At 29.5% G+C, this 20,417-nt stretch overlaps 2 protein-coding genes across 2 annotated transcripts; one reads left to right on the top strand and one right to left on the bottom strand.

Moving 5' to 3' along the window:
* The first annotated feature begins 667 nt into the window (after positions 1–667).
* Positions 668–3,338, top strand: LOC100803537 (transcription factor LAF1). Its single transcript, XM_003548144.5, has 3 exons — positions 668–982; positions 1,563–1,692; positions 2,558–3,338. Exons 1-3 carry the CDS (start codon positions 847–849, stop codon positions 3,165–3,167), a joined length of 876 nt encoding a protein of 291 aa, XP_003548192.1. The 5' UTR covers positions 668–846; the 3' UTR covers positions 3,168–3,338.
* Positions 3,339–4,372: 1,034 nt separating this feature from the next.
* Positions 4,373–7,447, bottom strand: LOC100499700 (uncharacterized). The gene is given in 5 exon segments (NM_001251636.1): positions 4,373–4,659; positions 4,819–4,900; positions 5,295–5,382; positions 5,477–5,527; positions 7,192–7,447. Coding segments are annotated over 5 exon segments (618 nt in total). The 5' UTR covers positions 7,394–7,447; the 3' UTR covers positions 4,373–4,464.
* Positions 7,448–20,417: the final 12,970 nt, after the last annotated feature.

Below are 20,417 nucleotides of genomic sequence, written 5' to 3' on the forward strand. Positions count from 1 at the left end.
AGATAGAGAATGTGTTGGCAAATGTTGACTTGATTAAGCCTCCAAATAATGGGTTGCTCTGTCAACAAACCCTTCGCTCCACCTGTGTTGTCGCAGTTATTTGGTCATTTTCAGTGTACTTTACGCTACTTTTTACAACCTAATCAATTTGTCTACCCTAGAATGCCCCGAATTTAAGTTGTAGGTGAAGTTTGAAGATTCTTCTCTTATATCTTTAACGGGCTTTTGCATAAAATAAGATTTTGATATTAGGTAAGAAAACAAATTATAGATATTAAAATACTAGGTGACGGTTTAAATATATATGATCATTTGCAATTGTTAAGTATGGTCTTTAATTAAATGGTCACGACAAAGATTTCTGAAAGTACCTGCAAATAAAAATGTTTAAAGATGGGCCATTCAGAGCACAACGAAAAATAATCATGTTTCATTTGGGATTTTTGAACTGTGGTATACTTATTTTTATGAATGATTGATTAATGCCGATAAAATTGACAAACAATGATACCTGTGGTACAAAACTAAGTCAACAATTTCCAAGTTGGTACCCTTCTAGTGAGGTAGAAGTAGTTAAGTTATCATTTAGGAATTTCATGCTTGGTTTATATATGTTTATTTATTTATTCTCATTTCAAGTTTCAACTCTTTTTTTGGCATAAATTATGATCATATACTGCACAATCACAACTATCTATTGCATTATATATTAGTCTGCTTGTGCACTATTTCAATGCCAAATATTCTCTCCCTTCTGTGTGTCTGTTTGTTCTCTCTTTAGTTCATATCTATGCTAGGGAATCCACTCTTACCATTAAACTGAAATTGTGACAGAAAAAAGGCAAAATGGAGAGCCAGCCACTAGAAAAAGCAAAACCAAAATACAGAAAAGGCTTATGGTCACCTGAAGAAGATAATAAACTCAGAAACCATATCATTAAGCATGGTCATGGCTGCTGGAGCTCTGTCCCTATTAAGGCAGGTTAGTCCTTTTTTATTCCCTATGATTCATTATCACTCATATCAGTAGCATATTCATGATGTATACCTATTACCTAATACCTAGTAAAGGTTCATTATTCTTGGCTCTTATGGTGTCATATATCATTCCTTGGTTTCTCTTACCTTGAACTTACTTAACTTCAGATTAAATAACCAAGTAGAAACTTTTTGGCACTAATAAATTTGACATATCTAGTCAAATGAATTAATAGTTAAGACATTATTTGGCTGAATCAATTCTAATAACTTTGTCCAATCAATTCCAAAATTAGAAAAAGGGTGAAATGTGGTTAAAAGTTCAGAATCTTCATTGTGAAAGACTACCTATGCATTTTTCATGCTTCTGATTTGCAAACTTTTATATTTTATGACCGATTAGATACGCATTTTGAGCCAACATTATAGTAAAATTCAAAATGTTGAATTTAAGAAGAGATATGATGGGTGTTGGTTGTGAATAACTTTTAATTATTCGTTATTTATGTAGTATTCATATAAGGTGAGTTTCTATTTATTTTATTTGATGTTGAGTTGCTAACTAACTTCACTTAAATATCTAGGCTTGCAAAGAAATGGGAAGAGCTGTAGACTAAGGTGGATTAACTACTTGAGGCCAGGATTGAAGAGAGGGGTGTTCAGCAAACATGAGGAAGATACAATCATGGTCCTACACCATATGTTAGGAAACAAGTAAGTAAGCAAGCAGAATATTTTTTAATTTTTTTTAAAATTTTAATGATTTTAAGTTTACTTGCAAGTTTGAAGTTAATTTTGTAATTGTGGTCAGAGTAATGATACAGACTTAGATACCCAATAAGTAGTGCAAATGGACAAGTCAAGGCAAACATTTTTTTTCTTTTCTTTTTTCGAGGCCTTGAGTTAAAGAATGCAATTGGATAGGCCAGTTAGCTATTTCTATTTAACTTTATTTTGCAGAAGCAATTGGGTTCTATTTAAATAGTACTAAAAAGAAAAATAGATAAGACGATCAAACCATGAACTGGCATGGTTAGCAACTTCCATTTTTAAAGGAGGGGGAGAAGTGAATGTACATAGAAAAGACAATTGTTCTAGAAGTCTTTATTTTTTTTAATTTAAATTAAATCTTCCCCAACATTAATTGTTTTAGACGTCTCCATCATATATAATTAACAATCGGTTTATTAAATATGTTGCACGCAAATATACCTAGGTATTCTTTCCTCATGTTTGTTTTGGTATGAAATGCGGATTAGTATTTTTTATAATTGTGAAGGGTGTAAATAAAGATATATCCACTATTAATTTAGTTAAAGGACATCATGATCTCAATCCAATAAAATTCAAAGATCAATATAACTAGTGCTATTTTGAGGAGACATTTCATCATGATCCATGTTTGACATCTTAATTGCTTATAACTCTTCAAAACCAAAGCTTGATAGATTAATCAATAGTTGGCATTTTCTAGCTACTCATTTTCCAGTGTACACTCTTTGATTTTTCCTATTTCTTTGCTATAATATTTTTTTTATTAATGGAAAATTCTGAAAACAAATTAAATCATATTGGCCAGGTGGTCTCAAATAGCACAGCATTTGCCAGGAAGGACTGACAATGAGATAAAAAATTATTGGCATTCATATTTGAAAAAGAAAGAGATCAAAGCCAAGGAAATGGAATCTGATAAAGAAATTCAGCATGCTAGCTCAAGTTCAGACACAATGGAAAACTCACTCTCTCCTCAGAAACTTGCAACACAAGATCCAAGTTATAGTTTGTTAGAAAACCTGGACAAATCAATAGCACACAATGATAACTTTTTCTCACAAAGCTATAACTTTTCCAAGGAGGCTTGTCAGAGTTCCCTACCATTACCAAAACTCCTATTTTCTGAGTGGCTTTCAGTGGATCAAGTAGATGGTGGAAGCTCAGTGAATTCTGATGATTCCTTGGTCTTGGGGAATGAATTTGATCAAAATTCAACTTTCCAAGAAGCTATAATGCATATGTTAGAAGAAAACTTTGGTGAAGAGTATCATAATAGTCTAATTCACAGTTCAACCACTGAGGTCTACAATTCACAACTAAAGTCAACAAATCAAGTGGATGGAAGTGACTTCATCAATTGTATTCCCGGGAATGAGTTGTGTAGCAATTTCAGCCTAACCAATCATGCTATGTAAAAGTACTATTACAAGGCTGTTCAAAAAGGAAGAATAATTTGTAATTAAACATACAGAAAACAAAACAAATTTTAGCAATGTAAAGTTATTCTGCAAATTGTTTGAATTGTACTCCTACCCAACTCAAATAAATTCAGTAAGATATGAATAAAGTGTATTTCATTGTGATTCTTCTGGTGGTGTTTAGCATACTCAGGTAAATTTGCTTCAAATCAAGGAGTCAACGTAGCAAAATAGTGGCATGTCTCATTCAGTTTATTCCTTCACAATTTCTCAGCACATGCTTAGAGCCAGATGCATATGATTCAGTCCTTGACCGTAAGACCTTGACCTTAGGAACAGTTGCAAACTTGCAAATGATTTAGGAAAAAGAATCAATTAGTGAGAAGGGTAAAAAAGACACAGGAATCAAACTAAATCACAAATTTCAAGTTATTTTCGGCACATGTATGTCAATATCACAGCCTCTCCAGATTGTTAACAGCATGAAAAATGGAATTATAATAGCAGAACATCTCAAACGAGAATTATGTCAACAGGACACGAACGGCTAAGCCAATGGTCAATCTCAAACTTCAACATATTAATAACTTTTACCTAATCACTTGGTTCCTATTGAAGTTAGTCTACTCTTCACATAACATGGTGATGAAAGAAATAACTTTTCACCCATATCCTTGCTTGACTCTAGTTTTTGTTTTTATTTGACTAAAATATGTTTTTAATATATGTAAGTACGACTCAATATGATTTTTTCTCTAAATTTTTTCGGTATTTTGATTTTCATAAATTGATTTTTTATTAAAATAATTGGCATTGATAACCTGCATCTATTTATGTTAGGTTATACTATGTTATATCAGAATAATTGCTAATGTAGTATGTATGATTGGATATAGACCACATCACTGTTAAGTGGTGACAAAAATTATTTTTAAAATTTTTAAAAGAAAATATTTTTTTTTTGAAAGCCTAGAAGTAATAAAGCCATATACAGAGATTTTAAAGATATATTCAGTTATTTATTTATTTCTAACTAGTTCAGAGAGACTGAAGTTGGTCAATGACTTCAGGCAACAAGTAACTAATGCACAGATTGAATAATTTAATTTCTTTATCCACAAAGTAGTTGGTATATACACGCCAATGTGTCAGGTTTGCACACATAATAAATGAACATGGGCTAAATCTCCAACATGTAAACTAAAACCACACTTGTATTAATGATATTTAATAACCAAAGATACACAATAAAAAATAACTTTTTCTTTCCCCACAATGCTTGAGATTTGAAGCATTAGAAACAACCAAGGAGTTTCTTTGGAGCTGTTCCAGTTGCTCTATACTTTGCAGCTTGTTCCTCTGCCTTAAGAAGATCTTCCCCTTTCTTTGCCTCAATTATTGCTCTTCTTTCTTCAGCTTCCTTGTGGATTGCAGCAATTTTGTTTTTTATCTTTTCTGCAGCTTCTGCCTTTTTCTTCTCCAGTTCTTCCTATCAGATACAAAAAATAAAAAGTGAACTTTAATTTCTTTTTCTCTTTGGCCAGATTCAATGCAGAAAGAATCACAAGAAACCAAGATTTGAAATTACACGATAGAAGAAAATGAACACATAAAACATGATAGAATTACTAATGAAATTAATTCTTACTTCAATCTTTTTCAGGTCAGCCTCCACAGCAGCTTTCTTGCTGTTTTCCCATGCAGAAACGGATGAAAGCTTTTTGTGAGCCCTGCACAACAATTTCATTTAAATTGGTTTCCTAGACATTGTTGACCTCAAATATTCATAACATGTGATTAAATATGAATCTCTGTGGTTTATTTTCTAGTTGGAATCAATATTTAGACATATTTGTTACCAAATTGACAATGATGGTGATACTTGACAATGTATGATACTATGAATCTATGATGTATATTAGGCTCCAAGAGAGTTCAATGTGCAAAAAATATCAAAGATCAGCACAAGATAAACAAGGAAACCAACCAATAAATTTTCAGATAAAGCTTGATGTTAGATTGAGCATTTTTAGATAAAGCTTGATGTTAGGTCGATTAATCACCATGATTAAGGTGATTCAATTGAAGATTCTAGCTTCTGAACCAAAGAGTGTAGACTCTTACTTGTTTTCAGCTTTTGATTTTTCACTTTCTTCCCATGCTTTGATTAGTGACAATCTCTTCTCAGTTGCAACTCTTGCAAGCACTGCATCTGAAGACAAATGAGGCTTAATGACATAATCTGCAATGTCAATAAAAAAGGGCACATGAAGAGAAATTAAACATCATAATGACAAATGACATACCTCGGTTGACAGAGCCCTCAGTTGGTTTCACTTCGGCAACTTCTTGAGTCTCTGGCAATAACCAAATTAACAACAATAAACAAACAAAAACAAATGTGGAGACCGAGGTTATGTTCATACATATGATGATGAAACATAAGGTTATTTTTGTTGCAAACTATTGTTGGTCTGTTACTATATGCAGGGTCCGTCCAACGATAAACAAAACCTAAAACAATTTTTAAAAGAAATTTTGCACTTTAAATACGTTGGGCATTTTTACTAACATATGTGGTTTTCTTTTTATCAGTATATGATGAGGCCTTTTTTACTTTATAAGTACTAATATCAAATAGTTTTTTGCTGGTGGACCTAAAGCCTACGCTTTAGTTGCTTTACCCTTATGTGGTCCCTGTTTATATGGCATGTAACATGGTTCCAAGATTTAACATTAAAAGGAAATCAATCCCTCACATGTGAATGAACAAAATTCATTCTTTGTATCTCTTATGAAATGAAAAGAAAAGTATGGTATTTATTTTGAGAATGAAATAATTCCATTTGAGTACAGAGTACTTATGCAACAGAATATAAATATTTTGCTCTAATTCTGCTCCAATCAATCATTGAACTGGAAAGCTCATATTTCTAATTAGTTTTCGTTGGTAACTCTGTTTTAATCAATCCTCTAAGTTTGTGTGTGGATAAAATTTTTAAGGAGGTAACTCTGTTTTAAGTCACATACAAACAAGCACTATGAAAATTTGAACCAACACACCAATGCATCGCTACAAACTGGCTCAAAAATAGTAAAACTCAGAAAAATTCCAATCATAAGGCCTACTGAAGTTGTAAATGGATACAAAATATGGGTAGGTTTAAATTTGCGGGTACTTTGGCGTAAAATATGAAAGGTTTGAATTTTGCATGAAAGCTAGATTCTTAACAAGCTTGAGATTAGGTGATAATAATAGTTTAAAAACTTTATGCCAAATAATGTTGTACAAGGCTTGGATTTTAGAGAAGAATCACTCTGTTCGCTAATACAAGTGGAAAGGTGCAGAGTAATTTGAGAATAATGTTTTGGATTGAACTACAACAGGAAAGTTCCAGCAAAAGTGAATATGAAAAAATACAAGAAAACACAACCAAGTACAAGTAACAACTAATAATCAAATAAAATGAGCTTTTTTCTCTCCAAAAAAGTGTCAGAAAATAATAATAAAAAAACCATCTTCTCAGAAATTAATCAATTCTAACTTATTGTTTGTAACTATCTAAGAGAAAAACAACAAAAATATTTTGCTGCTAGAAGATTCTTCTGAGGATAACAAGGAATATGGCACGAAATTTTCAGAAAAATCAAGTCCAAAACCAGTGAGCAACCATGTAATAATTAAAAAGAAATTTCAAAGAAGCTAAAGGAATTGTCAATAAGAAAATCTCTCTTTTTTTTCTCAAACAGTTACAAGATAGTAAAATTAAAACACCCTTTGCAATAAAGAAAACACAAATTAAGTTCCTCAAAGAATAGGTTGATTAACCATAACGGATTTTTTTTATTTTAAAAAACAAGATAAATAAAGCACAAAACATATGCAGAGAGACCCCAACAAAAAATTGCACACAGATTTCAATTTTCTTTTTCTTTCTTTTTTAATCCTCACCAACCATATATATAATCCCTCCTTTGGGAACATGACAACACAACCAGAATCAGTATTATAATATCTTACTCTCAACTAAGACAAGAGCCTTGGACTCATCAGGTTTGTCATCAGAAGAAGGCACTGGAATTACAGATTTCTCCTCAGCCACATCCTTTGGAGCCTCAGGAACATGTTCAGCCTCAGCAGCTGGAGGAGCCTGTGAAGGAGCAGCAGCAGGTGGTGGTGTCACTGATTCTGACTCAGCCGTTTTGGTTTGTTCTTCTGTCATTTTTTTCTCCTATGAAACTCAGAAAACTCTGGCACACAAAAGTGGTAAAACACTAAAAAAAGGTGTAACTACACTTTCACTTATTTAGGAAAAAATCAACACTTATTGTGGAGAGAGTCAGAGAGAGAGAGAGAGAGAATTGAGAAAAAGGATTTTGATTGGTTGAGATATTATAGTTGGAGGAAGGTAACTGCTTAACTCTAAGTTCCAAAAGCTTAGCTGGGTGTTAGGTACTTGTGGCCTCACAATGCGTTGGCACAGTAACAATATATAGAGACCATTGAGGACTAGGAAAGCTACACATGCTAACAATTTATAGAAGCAAAAGTAATAAAAAGGATAAACCCAACAAAGTGCTCAATCACCATTCTACACCTGTTCTTGGTGGGTCCTTTCATTAATTTCTTCTTGATTTCATTAGTGACATGATTTCCCCCCCTACCAGTTTCGATACATTGAATTAAGGAATAGTGGTAATTTTAATGGTACCACGGGTGAATCCAAATAGAGCATATATGGTACTTTGGATTAAAATAAAATAATAATAAAAGGTTGTTATGATATCTGATTTTTTATTTAATTAGATTCATGGATTTTTCAAGACAGAACTGAATTGAACCGGATAAATAGTGATTCGTTATATTTTTAGTTGTAGCATTGTTCATGAATTTAGTAAATTAAATTCATTAAATTATTCATAAATTTTTACTAGTTCAATTTATGTTTGAGTTTTTAAATAATTTTTCAGCTGACAGTTTATTACCTTCAAATAAGGATGCACTGCATTTATTTATGATAATCGATTTCCCTATGTGCTTACCCTAAGATTTGATTCGCAATAAGAAAAGTAAGAAGCATACTTCTTCCACCATTGCACTAACCCTTAAGTTCTAACTTTATCATCCACACTTAATTATAATTTATTTTGTAGTTGAATTAACGCATTAATATTTTTGTTGTCAATTTGGAATAACTTGCTTCTGTTCGGAAGATGTTCCTTAATTCCTGATCGTTTTGTTAGGGAAAGTAATATATTTAATTAAATAGCAATGAATTGTTGTTACTCTTTTGTGTGGTTGATTATTCACGCCATTGTAGGCAAAGAAATTTGTGATAAATACAATAAAGTAAACCAACATTATTTAAGTAATCACCCTCCTAATTAATCTATTGATTGATGATGATAAATTGATCATTCATTGGTGTTTTCGGTTACATCACATATAAATTAACACATAATATAACGTGCTCTAGCAGTTTTAAACGTTGCCGTATTTGAATACCTTGCAAAATGGGAAATTTTCATCTCAAAATGTTATGATCAAGATTCCTTCATATCGTGCACACAACGGAATCTTTCGTGTGAGCCCACCATGTCAAAGACTCGAAGGAAAATTCATCATAGCTATACCCGCAAAAGACAACCTCATCATGTATCCCAATCGGTCTCAATCAACTAAGTTGGTTTCTTGCTCAACTTGTGAAATCTTATTATCGAAGCTTTTTTTTTTTATATATATATTTTAGATTTCAATGTTATGATTTTGAAACAAACCTCACCTAGATATGGTAGGTTTAAAGGATGAGCTTGCTTTTGATTTATCGCAATAAATTAAGTTGACGTTCTTTGTTTCAACATATTAAATTTGAGAAATCCTTTGGTTATTTCATGGCCAAATTAATTTTAGTTAATTGAAAATAATAACCATTCGATTTTGATATATCCTTCCAAGGAAAAAAATTATGTATGAATGATGTAAAAAGTTTTACATAATCATTCAACCATAATTCATATAAGTTAAATAATTTTTAAAATAAGTATCTTAAAGTAATTCAAATAATGAGATTAATTATTAAAATGGTGTTAATTGTAAGAAAAAAGTATTTTTTATCAACTTAAAAACATATTTAAAATTGTTATAATATGCATAAAAATTGTTATAATAATTAGGTAAATTATAAAAGTGTTTTAATATTTTCCTTAGAAGTTAAAAAGTGTTTATAAAAGTGTTATACAATAAAAGTCATTTTTAACAAAAACAAGCTCACACTAATTTTAAATTTTAACTTTGAATTGATTATTATAAATTAAATTTTATTAAATTAACAAATTTTCAGTGCCTTAAATATTTTCTAAAATAAATAAACTCAATTTTTATGCCCTAATACAAATTAATGTTAACTGAGGATATCTAATTTAGTTGGTTGAACAAAATATATGCATAAGTTATTTTATTCAAAAGATAATAAAAAATGTATTTTTTCTAAGGTCGTCATTTTTTTTTACCTTTTTTTCCATTAAAGCTATATGGATGGTTTGAGAAGGAATACATCTACCATCTACCATCTACCAAGGGACGCCGCTTATATTAGAGCTTAAAAAGGTTTGATATTCTTTTAGGATATTTATAATTCTTCCGAGGAAAAAATATCACCAATTAAAAATAATAATATTTTTTCTTTTTATAGACTTAACCATATCACCCTTGATTTTGTTATCAACGAATATTGTTCATTATTATTAATTAAACACGTCAAGCAAAGTCATTTTTGGTTAAGCTTCTCTTCTCAAAACCATTATCCAGAGTGCAACTCACAGGGCTCAAATTAACATGTCATCCCATTCAAGGTGTTTGTGTGTGTGTAAAACAAGTTGTATTGCTTTTAATTTTACTTATCATGTTTAATCTTGGGAGATTTTCATTTTAAATAAAAAAATCACTTGCAAAAGAATTATTATCTTATGTTTACTCAGATAACCCTTTTTTTAAAGATCTTAATTAGTGCGTGTTTAGGAATGCGTTTAATTTAGACAGACACATATATCCTTTTATTTTCACGTCAAAACATTGTATTGATAGAGAAGTTAAGATTAGTTGCTTCATAAAATTCATGTCGTGTTACATTGAGAATCGTTTCCAAACACGCTATTAGTTAACCCAAATTAATGCTAGCTCGGAGATTTTGGTAAATTGGTTGGTGAATTCATGTTTATGAAAAATGTAAATATGATGTGGGGCTGGTGTTGCTTCCCCCAACCTGCTTCAACGATTTATCCACTTATTTATTTTTTATTTGATGAGATTATGTCCTTATTCGGGTGTCATATTCAAATTGGAGTAGAAGTTAAAGTAGTTTTCTTATCTTTTTGTTACCTCCTCTTGTAAAATCACGGAAACAAACAAGTGTAATGTGGACACCAAGTGTGATCCTAAACCACGAAAACTAAAGTGATAATCAAGGAAAAAAAAATGGATGATGTGGGTCGAACAAACAAGTACAAATTGTGAAATTGACCGGGAAATTGTCACTATATACCCCTTTGCCTTGCAAACTGTTTCAGTGAGACAAAAAACACCTGTTTGCTCATTCCATGATTCCATCCCTTTGTTGGTATTCGGAATTGCACATGCCATGTTTCATTAGAATCTTGTTTGGACTAGAATCTTGGAGATGGTAAGATTCATTTGTGGCCATTCAGAATAGTAAGATGGGATAAGTACCATTTGAATTTGAACTGAGACTTTTAAGCCACCAAAACAAAAATATATCATTAATTGGAAAAGGAAAATAAAAGAAATGGTAGCATAAATGCATAATAATTCGATGTAGAGAAATTTCACCCTTTTGTATTTTGAGAGTTTGGTGTGTTTGTGTGTTTTTGTTAATGATATTCATAAATATGTGCTTTAAAAAATGTTAGAAAAATAAGTTAACTCTTGACAAAACCTATTATCATTAGTATTTATACTTATTTGATGTTTCTTTTTAGTGACTTTTCTTGAAGGATATTTTCAAGTCAGTTTTCATGTCAAATATTGAATTTTTTTTAAAGCCAAAAGGAAGGTGTGAGGAGGCAAAGCTACTAGGAAAGGCTTCCCAACTATGTTGACATTTCCACCCCGACAACACCTAACCCACACATGTATCTTAACCTAATGAGGAGCCCATTTCAGCACCAAAGGAGCTTTTGAGAAATGAAAATAGGTGGAGAATCCCACCATCTATAACCTAAGTTATAAGCAGCAAAAGATGCAAGCTTGCTTGCACAAACATTACCCTCTCTCTATATATGAGACATCCTAAAGTTTATAGAATTAGTAAACTTTATACAATTTACCAATAGTTATATATAGACCAAGGGGCTTATAAGCATGGACCAATAGCTTGGAATCTGTTTCCAGCCAAATCCATAACCAGTTTACAGAGATGGTCTTTTCCACAGCAATAATGGCTGCCATAATCTCAGCCATGAAAGCACAATTAATGCCAATATTTGCAACAAAAGCTCCCAAGAATTGCATATTGGGCTCATAAATAAACCGTCACAACATGCTCTCCCAGGATTCCCCTTGGCTGCCTCATATGTATTGATTTTTATCCAAGGAGATGGTGGAGCTTTCCAAGCCACAGTGGTTGTCTTTCTAAGTTTGACATCTCCACTCCAAATAAAGTTCTTCATCCATTGGCCACTATCTTTCAAGAGATACTTAGGCCAAAGATAAACATGGAAGATGTATGTGAGCATGTTGTGGATAACCGATTTGTCGAGCAAAATTCTTCCCATGAAAGAAAGCAATTTCCCTTTCCAGGCTAAGAGCTTGTTCTTGATGATGTTCACAATAGGTTGAAGATGAATTTTCGTTCCTTGGCTTCCCTTGGAACAGGGGAATCCTTAAATAAATAAAAGGAAGATCCTCATGCTTGAATCCCAAAATATTTGATAACTCAGAATTACGGTGCTGAGATATTGAGCCAGAATAAAAAGGGAATTTGGCTCTGTTTATGACCTGACCAGAAGCTTCGGCATACCTGTTAAAAAAAGACATAAGGTTCCTGATGTTCTTAGTCCCTCTAAAAAAAATGATAATATCATTCATATTTGTCCAATGTATTTAGAAGAATTAATTAATTTCTTTAATATTGATGCATTTTTGGGTCATCTCTTTTAACTATTAAGGATTGTTAATGAACTTTTGGATTGGTTTAACATAAGTAAAGCCTGAGGTTCATTAATTAATTATATCAATATAGTGCAAGTTTCTCATAGGGTTAATAAATATGCTAGAGATGATAACCATGATCATGATGACAATCACGTGATAATGGTGGTAGTGGATAATCTTAGTAGTTGTTGCAACAACAACCATAACAATTATGGTAAAATCAATCATAAAGATGATAGTAGTTATGGTGATGATAAGTTTAAGATATTTTAGGATATCATACATTAAATATTTATTGATTTTTTGTCTGATAAATCTTAAAGATTTTATAGTTAAATAAAATTTTAATTTGAATCTAAAATATTTTAATATTTACATTTCATTTTAATTCAATAATTGAGATTAATTATTCTTATTTGAACTTCTTTGAATCTTAGTAATTTTGATGTGGGATTGTCATGTAACCAATTCTTTTTTGATGTACAGTTCAGAATTAAATAAATAAAAAAAAATTCTTCATCCTCTCCATCGATTATTCTCCTTAAATACAGCAAAAGTTCTTCTCATTTTTATGATCCTGTCCTTTGCAACAAGACCTAAGTTATCTCAATTCTTAACAGAGTAAGGATTTTTTTTTTTTTTTCTGTTTGTAATTTAAGGAAAAGAAACATGACGAGTGAATGTTGCTTCCACTTTGTCACTTGATGCCCTTCAAAGCAAAAATTATTCTTCAAAGTAATTTACAAGAGTACGCTTCTGAATAAATATAAGCAAAGTTTCCTAAATGTAACAGGAATGTTCAATGCAAGCACAAGTAACAAATTAAATTAAATCAAAAAGTGCAACTAAGATTTACCTTGGCTTGCTTATAACTTGTGCCATGTATTCACCTTACAAGCAATCATTCAAGATTTTGTCAAAGAACAGTGATATATGTTTTCCTTACGAGGATATAATAGCAATCTTTTTTGTGCTTTTAACTCAGAAATACAATAGAAACAATGTATAGATAACCTCTCTTACATTTCAATTGATGTATTATGGATAAGTTTTAATGGAAATCAACCTCTCTGTATACAAAAAATAAAAAATGAAAATCAACCTCTCTGAAAAGATCTGTTCGTACGTATATATATAAGATAATAAAATGCTATTTAGAGAGTAATACCACTTGAAGTCTTACATTTGTTCAATTTATTTATTGTGAGTGAATCCATACCTTTAATTTCGATTATTTTAAGCGTCAAGCATAAATTGTGCATTTTGAAGTTAGTACTTTTATTTCATTGGATGCTGTTCTACACCAATGACTCACCAGTTTTTTTTTTTTTTTTTAATTTAGTGAAAAACATTTATAGTATGCATGTATCACTATAATTGTAGAGAAGAAAATCCACATGCTATAATAGTCATCGAAGAACTAAACATTGAGATGAATTTTCTCCCAAGCAACGGACAAGCTAGTTAGCATAGCCAATTAATTAAGGTTTGAACTTTGAGACACCCTTTCCCAAATTATTTATCTCTGCTTTCATACTCGTATATACGAAGCTCTACACCTTAACTTCATCAAATAATGAATAAGAGAACAAGTAATTACCTTAAATCTCACACATACAATATGCCAAATTAATTTAATAAAAAACAAATTTTTAGTCCCTATTCTTTCTAAAAAATAAATATAAATTTAATTTCTTTTAACTTGGAAAAGTGATAAATTCTCAGAGAAGATGAATTAAATCCACATAAGTTTGAAAATTAAATTTATCAAACATAAAAGTATAAAGATTTCGTGTTTGCCTAAAAAACATAAGACTAGAAATAATATATTAAGGTGTATAACTAAGACTGAAACTTTGATATTCGAAATTGGTGTATAACAATTTATAATTAGGCGAGATGACTTCTTATGATTAAATTGGAAGATTCTCTAAAAAAAAGAGACTAATGGTCCCCCTCCTCCCAACTAATGTTCTCAAAGTCGAAGGATTTGGATCCTCAATTCCCACATATAAACATTAAACAATGCCCAAAGAGATGAAGAAGAGGGTGTATTTTTAGCTATCCATTTATAAAAAAACCGTTACAAACATTACGAGGGAGAAAACATTATAGAAGCTTCTCTCTCTCTCTTTACCTTGCGTTGGACTAAACATCTATTAAGCTTTACTCCTATGAAAAATTGAAGACACCTGAAATTTTTTTAAAAAAAGATAAAGGAACAATTTAGAGTTTTCTTGTACATAAACTACATTTAAGAATGGGTAGAGACTAAAAAAATTAACGGCAATAAAATTGCGTTTCGCAATAGCCTTGAAAGTGTTTAAAACTTATGCGACGGACGAAATATTGTACCTTGTTTAAAACAGATTATTTTTTTTAGAAATTGAATAATGAGATCCAAAATATAGCATAATTCTAATTGAGTCCTTTATCCAATTTGCGATGGCAACAAATTACATATGAACAATTAGCTGAATAAATCATAAAATAATTTGATTTAAACAATGGGGACCTGATAGAATTAATAAAATTTGTTTGTTGTGTTCCTGTAAAAAAATGAAATTTATTTGTTCTGTTGTGTATTTTTTTCACTCCCACCACATGATGGAAATATAATTTAATTGTATATTTTGTCAACAGAATGATTCCGTTCAAAGAGCATTTTCAGAAAAAAGAAAACTTAAAGCAAACATAGGGGTCTAAATAGCATATTGGAGGTGAGAATAGCATCTCCCCAATAAGATCTGTTCATCTTTCGACTGAGGCCCTATATTGAAATTTAAGGCTCTTACTATGGGTGTACTTCTCAAAGGTAAGGGGATATGAGGGTGTACTTAGAGAATGAAGGTTTAAATAGCATGAGCCTTTTGTAGACCCGATATTCCCAGAAATCGAAACAAAATGGCCCAACTCCTTTGAGGCTCAGGAACTCCACCCTCCCTAGTCTATCTCTAGTGCTAGAAGACCCAGAATCAACCTTCTCTTTCACTTGTTTTGTGTGCGTATATATATTGAAGGTGATAAAATTGATTTTATATAATTGATTATAATTAAAATTAATTACAAAGTAATTAGTAACATGAAATAATATAAGAAAGGTCAAAATAATAAATAAAAAAGACAAAACATTGCAAGATATTACAAATAATTTTAATAAAAGTAAATAAAATATTTTTCTTATATGTTACCAATTGAAAAGTTTTATCATAGTTTTACCGTTCTTGTAAAAATAAATGAAAGCTTTTTTTTTTTCTTCTTAAAAATAAAAAAATTAATTAAAAATGAAATATTATGATTTTTTTCTTTCATCAGCGTATATGCCCCTTTTCTTTGTAACGAGATTTTTGCACTTACAATGTACCAAAAGAAAAATACTAATTAGCGTCATCAACGTATTTCACACTAGATATTGTTGATAACAGTTACATGCAGAAATTGGTTTAGTCGTTTAAAGTGGCCATTCAAACTAGTTTTTGTCTTTTATACTAAAACAATATAATTAACGAAAATGTTCTTTAACGAATAACGGTTATATATGTACGGTTTATTGGATTCATAGCTGCATCTCATGCAAACTCGAAATTGAACATGCATTTAATATTTTTGTATTTGATAATACAACATTTTAATTATTAAAGTTCGTTACAATTTTTTTTTCATAATAAAGTATTATGTATTATGTACTGCAGCATGATGATGATGAAATTATTTTACTGCTAAAATTGATCAATAGTTAACATTAAAACACAACAAACAAATTCTCTCTAACTTCGAATGTTAATATTTTTGCATAAATGAACAAAAAAAAGTGAAGTTATTAAACTATATATCAAATTTAATATTACTTTTTTTTAAAGAGATTCTAGTGATAAGAACGATACGTAAACCATAATAATTAAAAACATAATAATAGAGAATTAATTAATTCTCAAGAAGAGTTGTTATGGAAATTAAAGCAAGATATATAAGAAATCAAGAGAAAGAAAAAGAGGTATTAAATGAGGTCTCCACCTTCTTCAAACGAAAAAGAAAAGAAAGTAAGAAAAATACCAACAGTGTCTTAATAATGTGCAAAGTCCAAAGAGGATCGAAGGGAAAAAGGTTGGTCCCATATACAATTAAAGACAAAGACCAGCAAAAAGAGTTTCTTGACTTAAAAAAGAAAACAAGAGAAAGACTAGAGAGAGTTTATTGAAGAGTACAAAACTATCCAGTTCTTTAACTAAATAAGATATATAAACTTTTGGTTAAATTGCAAAGTAATTTACAATTTAGAAAATATTGTAAGAATTGCAGTAAAAAATAAAATATTTTAAAATAGAAATTAAATAAAAAAAAGTGTATAAGTTTAAATATAAAAATAAAATAAAAAATATAGCTAGACTCTGTACGTATATATAATAACATGCTGGAGCACCTAGTCTTATAAGCAGAACGAGCACCCAACAAACCTGAACTATCTTTTTATATTAATTATAATTTCATTAATTTTCTAAGTTATTTAAAATCTTGTGTTTTTCATTTTAAAATTGTAAGATATAGCTATAAAAATATAAAATAAAAAAATAATTTATTAAAACATAAAAAGTCAAGAAGCATATATATATAACTGTTCACAAATAAGTGAATAAAAATTAAATGAAGTAACACATTAAAATATTTCAAAAAAAGTTTAAAGAAAATGCCATTTGGAAGAACTTTAATTAATATTATAGATAAATTATATTCATAATATATATATATATATATATATATATATATATATATTGACATTAACTGGTCCATATGAGAACTTTACGCGTGTTAGATGTCATCTTCAATCACCTTATCAGTATTGTCCAAAAAATTGGAATACATGTGAGGAAAACAAGTAGACATTTTAAAGGTGTCTCTTTCAAACAAGAGAACAAATATTAAAATTAAAGAGGAATATGCATGCTTTGTAGACTACCATTAATTAATCTGCAATTTTCTATATACATATACTAGCTACTTGCAAGTGTTTAATACTCTGGGCTTGGCTAAGAGAAGAGATATTTGTTTGGAATGTCTTAACAACTTAATTATCTTCCATGTGATGGATCTTGTAAAATCCCATTGAGGATGAGCATTTGTTCTAACTCTAAGTAAAGTTAAGGCTAAAAAACAAAACGAATATATTCTTAACTTGGAAATATTAGACTGAACCAAAACTACTTATATTTTTCTTGAAGAAGCTATGGTCATTTATTTAATTAAGGAGCATGCATGCAGTTAAATATCTCATTTTAATATTTTTACTATTAATAAGTTTTCATGTCAAACCGATTAAATAATAAAGGTCTATTTTTTTATTAAACAGGTTTACATATAATTTAACTTAATAAAAAATATTAAAAAATATAGACCTAACATTAATTTATCTTAAGTCTTTGGAATGAATAAGTAAATTCACTATGCATAAAATATTACCCCTTGACCTCTGACCTCACAGTCCATGTTCATAATAACCAATAATTTGATTGCTTTTGAAAAGGTAATTTAACTTTATAATTTGTTGGAAATTGCCATCATCATCCATTATGCAAATTAAATTGCAAGGACGGGACAATGATAGAACATGCTGTTGTGGCCCTCAATGAGGTTGCAATATGGAGAAATGGGACAATTTCTTTAGACAAATAACCAAAAAATAGAGGTTTAAAAATGTAGAGAAAACTTCTTAGATCCGTTTAAGGGGTAACGAAAAAGAAAGAAAAGGAGGGTGATTGATTTGGGAAAAAGAGTGAGGATAAGATCCAAATCCAATTAAAAGAAGTTTGACAATGATGCTTACTGTGGAGTTGGGTACTGTTATAAGTAGCATTTTAATGTGTATTGTAATGGATAAATATTTATTTTTATATACTCAGAATTTGCATGTAATAAATAAATATTTAAAATATATCAATTATATTATAAATATATAATAAATAATTTAATTTGTAATACAAGATTATTTTTGAACTAAAATAGATAAACAATTAAGGAAAGTAAGTATATAAACAAAGATAAAAATATTTGAAAGAAATAGTTTTTTTATCAACTGCAAAAGAGTGTATGAAACAGATAACAAGAAAAGAGAGTATTAAGAATATCAAATTGAGAAGAGGAGAGTTTCACACCTAAATTGAGAATTATTTTACATTTTTTTATGTAGAGAATTATATATTAATTTTACGTTAGAGCAAGATGGAAACAGTAAAACTATCATCATTAATTGGCGTGGTGAAATAATGCACCGAACGATTTAACACGAGTTGTTATAAATTTTATTGTATAAAAAAAAAATTCGATTCTTACGTATTAAAAATAAAAGACTAGCATTAATTAATGATTGACGGATATGGATCGTTACATACAATACAACTATAGGAAGGTCTAATAATTTGATTGTAGCTACGTGGACAAGGTTCATTGTCAATATAATTGTACCTAACAGCTTATATATATATAGACAGAAACACTTGTAGTATCAAGAAGAAGTTTTGACGCAATATAAACTTGTTATTTAAAATTAAAAAATATAAATGAGAGGACGTTTTATAAATTTAATATATGATATCATTCTAAAAATGGATTAATAGAAGCCATAAACTAATTTCGTTAGCACCTGTAAATTTATAATTATATATGCAAGTTATATAACAATGAACTTAGAAATTTGAAGAAAGGGGAACCATTTTACTCACTGATCGAGTCGTTGCATGAGTTAGGTGCTGCCTTTATTTGTTGGCGTGGTGTAATGGTGTTGTTGTTTTTCTTTTCTTTCCTCTTCTCTACTTTTCTGGAAGTATTGCTGTGGTGTTTTTGTCAAAGAATTAGGACGTGACGAATGAATACACTTAATGAATTCAGAATCTGATGATAATAAACAGAGAACAATTAATAATTTATTTAAGATCCATTAAAAACATCAAAATTAAATTATCAAAATGATTAAAAACAAACTTATATAGTTGATCTATCACTTATTTTATGGATTGATAATGAGTTTATCTTTCATATATTTTTTATGATAAGAATCATGCATAATAAATATATTAGGTCAGCCATTTGCTGAAAATTATTTTGGTTTATTAAATTTTTTTTTAATAAATTAACCAAGGTGTTTAAATTAATGTTACGTAAGTTTCAAGTTTTCTGTATCAACTTTTTGTTTATTGGCTTACTCAAATATTAATGTTTTATAAATACAAAATTAATTATTGCAAATGTTAGATTTATCATACGATTCAAGTTTATACAGTAAAATATACTATCATTTGAGATATATTTCTTAAGTTAATCTCAAGTAAATTGTAAACAATCTCTTCTTAATTAATTTTTCTAGATCATATTTTCTTTTTCATTTTTACACTCAATTCCTTAATTTTTTTTCATTTGATCTTCTTTTTTCATTCTCTATCTTCTTTAATGTTACACTATTTATTTTAATAAAATTATATTCTTAATATCATACTGTTCATTTCCATTATTACATTTTTTTAAGGGTAAGAAAACAAATTATTTATTATTTCGTTTGATCTTTATTAAAATATGTACACTATTTATTATTATTTAAAAAACATTTTTGGCTACAAAAATACATATGAAAAGTCATAAATATGTTCTTTTATACATTTTAAATTTATTTCCTATGCAATTAACAAATTTTTAAAATTTCCAATTCAATAAACTTATTTAACATTTTTTTATTTTAACTAAATTCTTTTTTCAGAGTTTAGTTGTTTTATTGTCCAATTTTAACAAATATAATTAAAGATAGTTTCACACTTAAAAATTAAAATAACGTGAAAAAATCTATTAGAAAAGAGAAAAAAAAAGAAGTGTTTGAATTTGTTTACCATCGAAATTAAAATAACGTGAAATTATTTTTTTTTTATCATACGAGTATACATAAAGATTTTGGTAGAAAAATAAGACTCACATGCTTGTCGGCTGTGTGTGCACACCAAAAATTCAAAAAGAATAAAGAGTTGTCGGGGTTAATTTTGTCATTTTAAATTTCCTCCTTTCTTATTCACAAAGTACTAATGAAAACTGAAAAAGAAAAC

The sequence above is a fragment of the Glycine max genome, chromosome 16 (assembly GCF_000004515.6).
Source record: "Glycine max cultivar Williams 82 chromosome 16, Glycine_max_v4.0, whole genome shotgun sequence".
Lineage (NCBI taxonomy): Eukaryota > Viridiplantae > Streptophyta > Magnoliopsida > Fabales > Fabaceae > Glycine > Glycine max.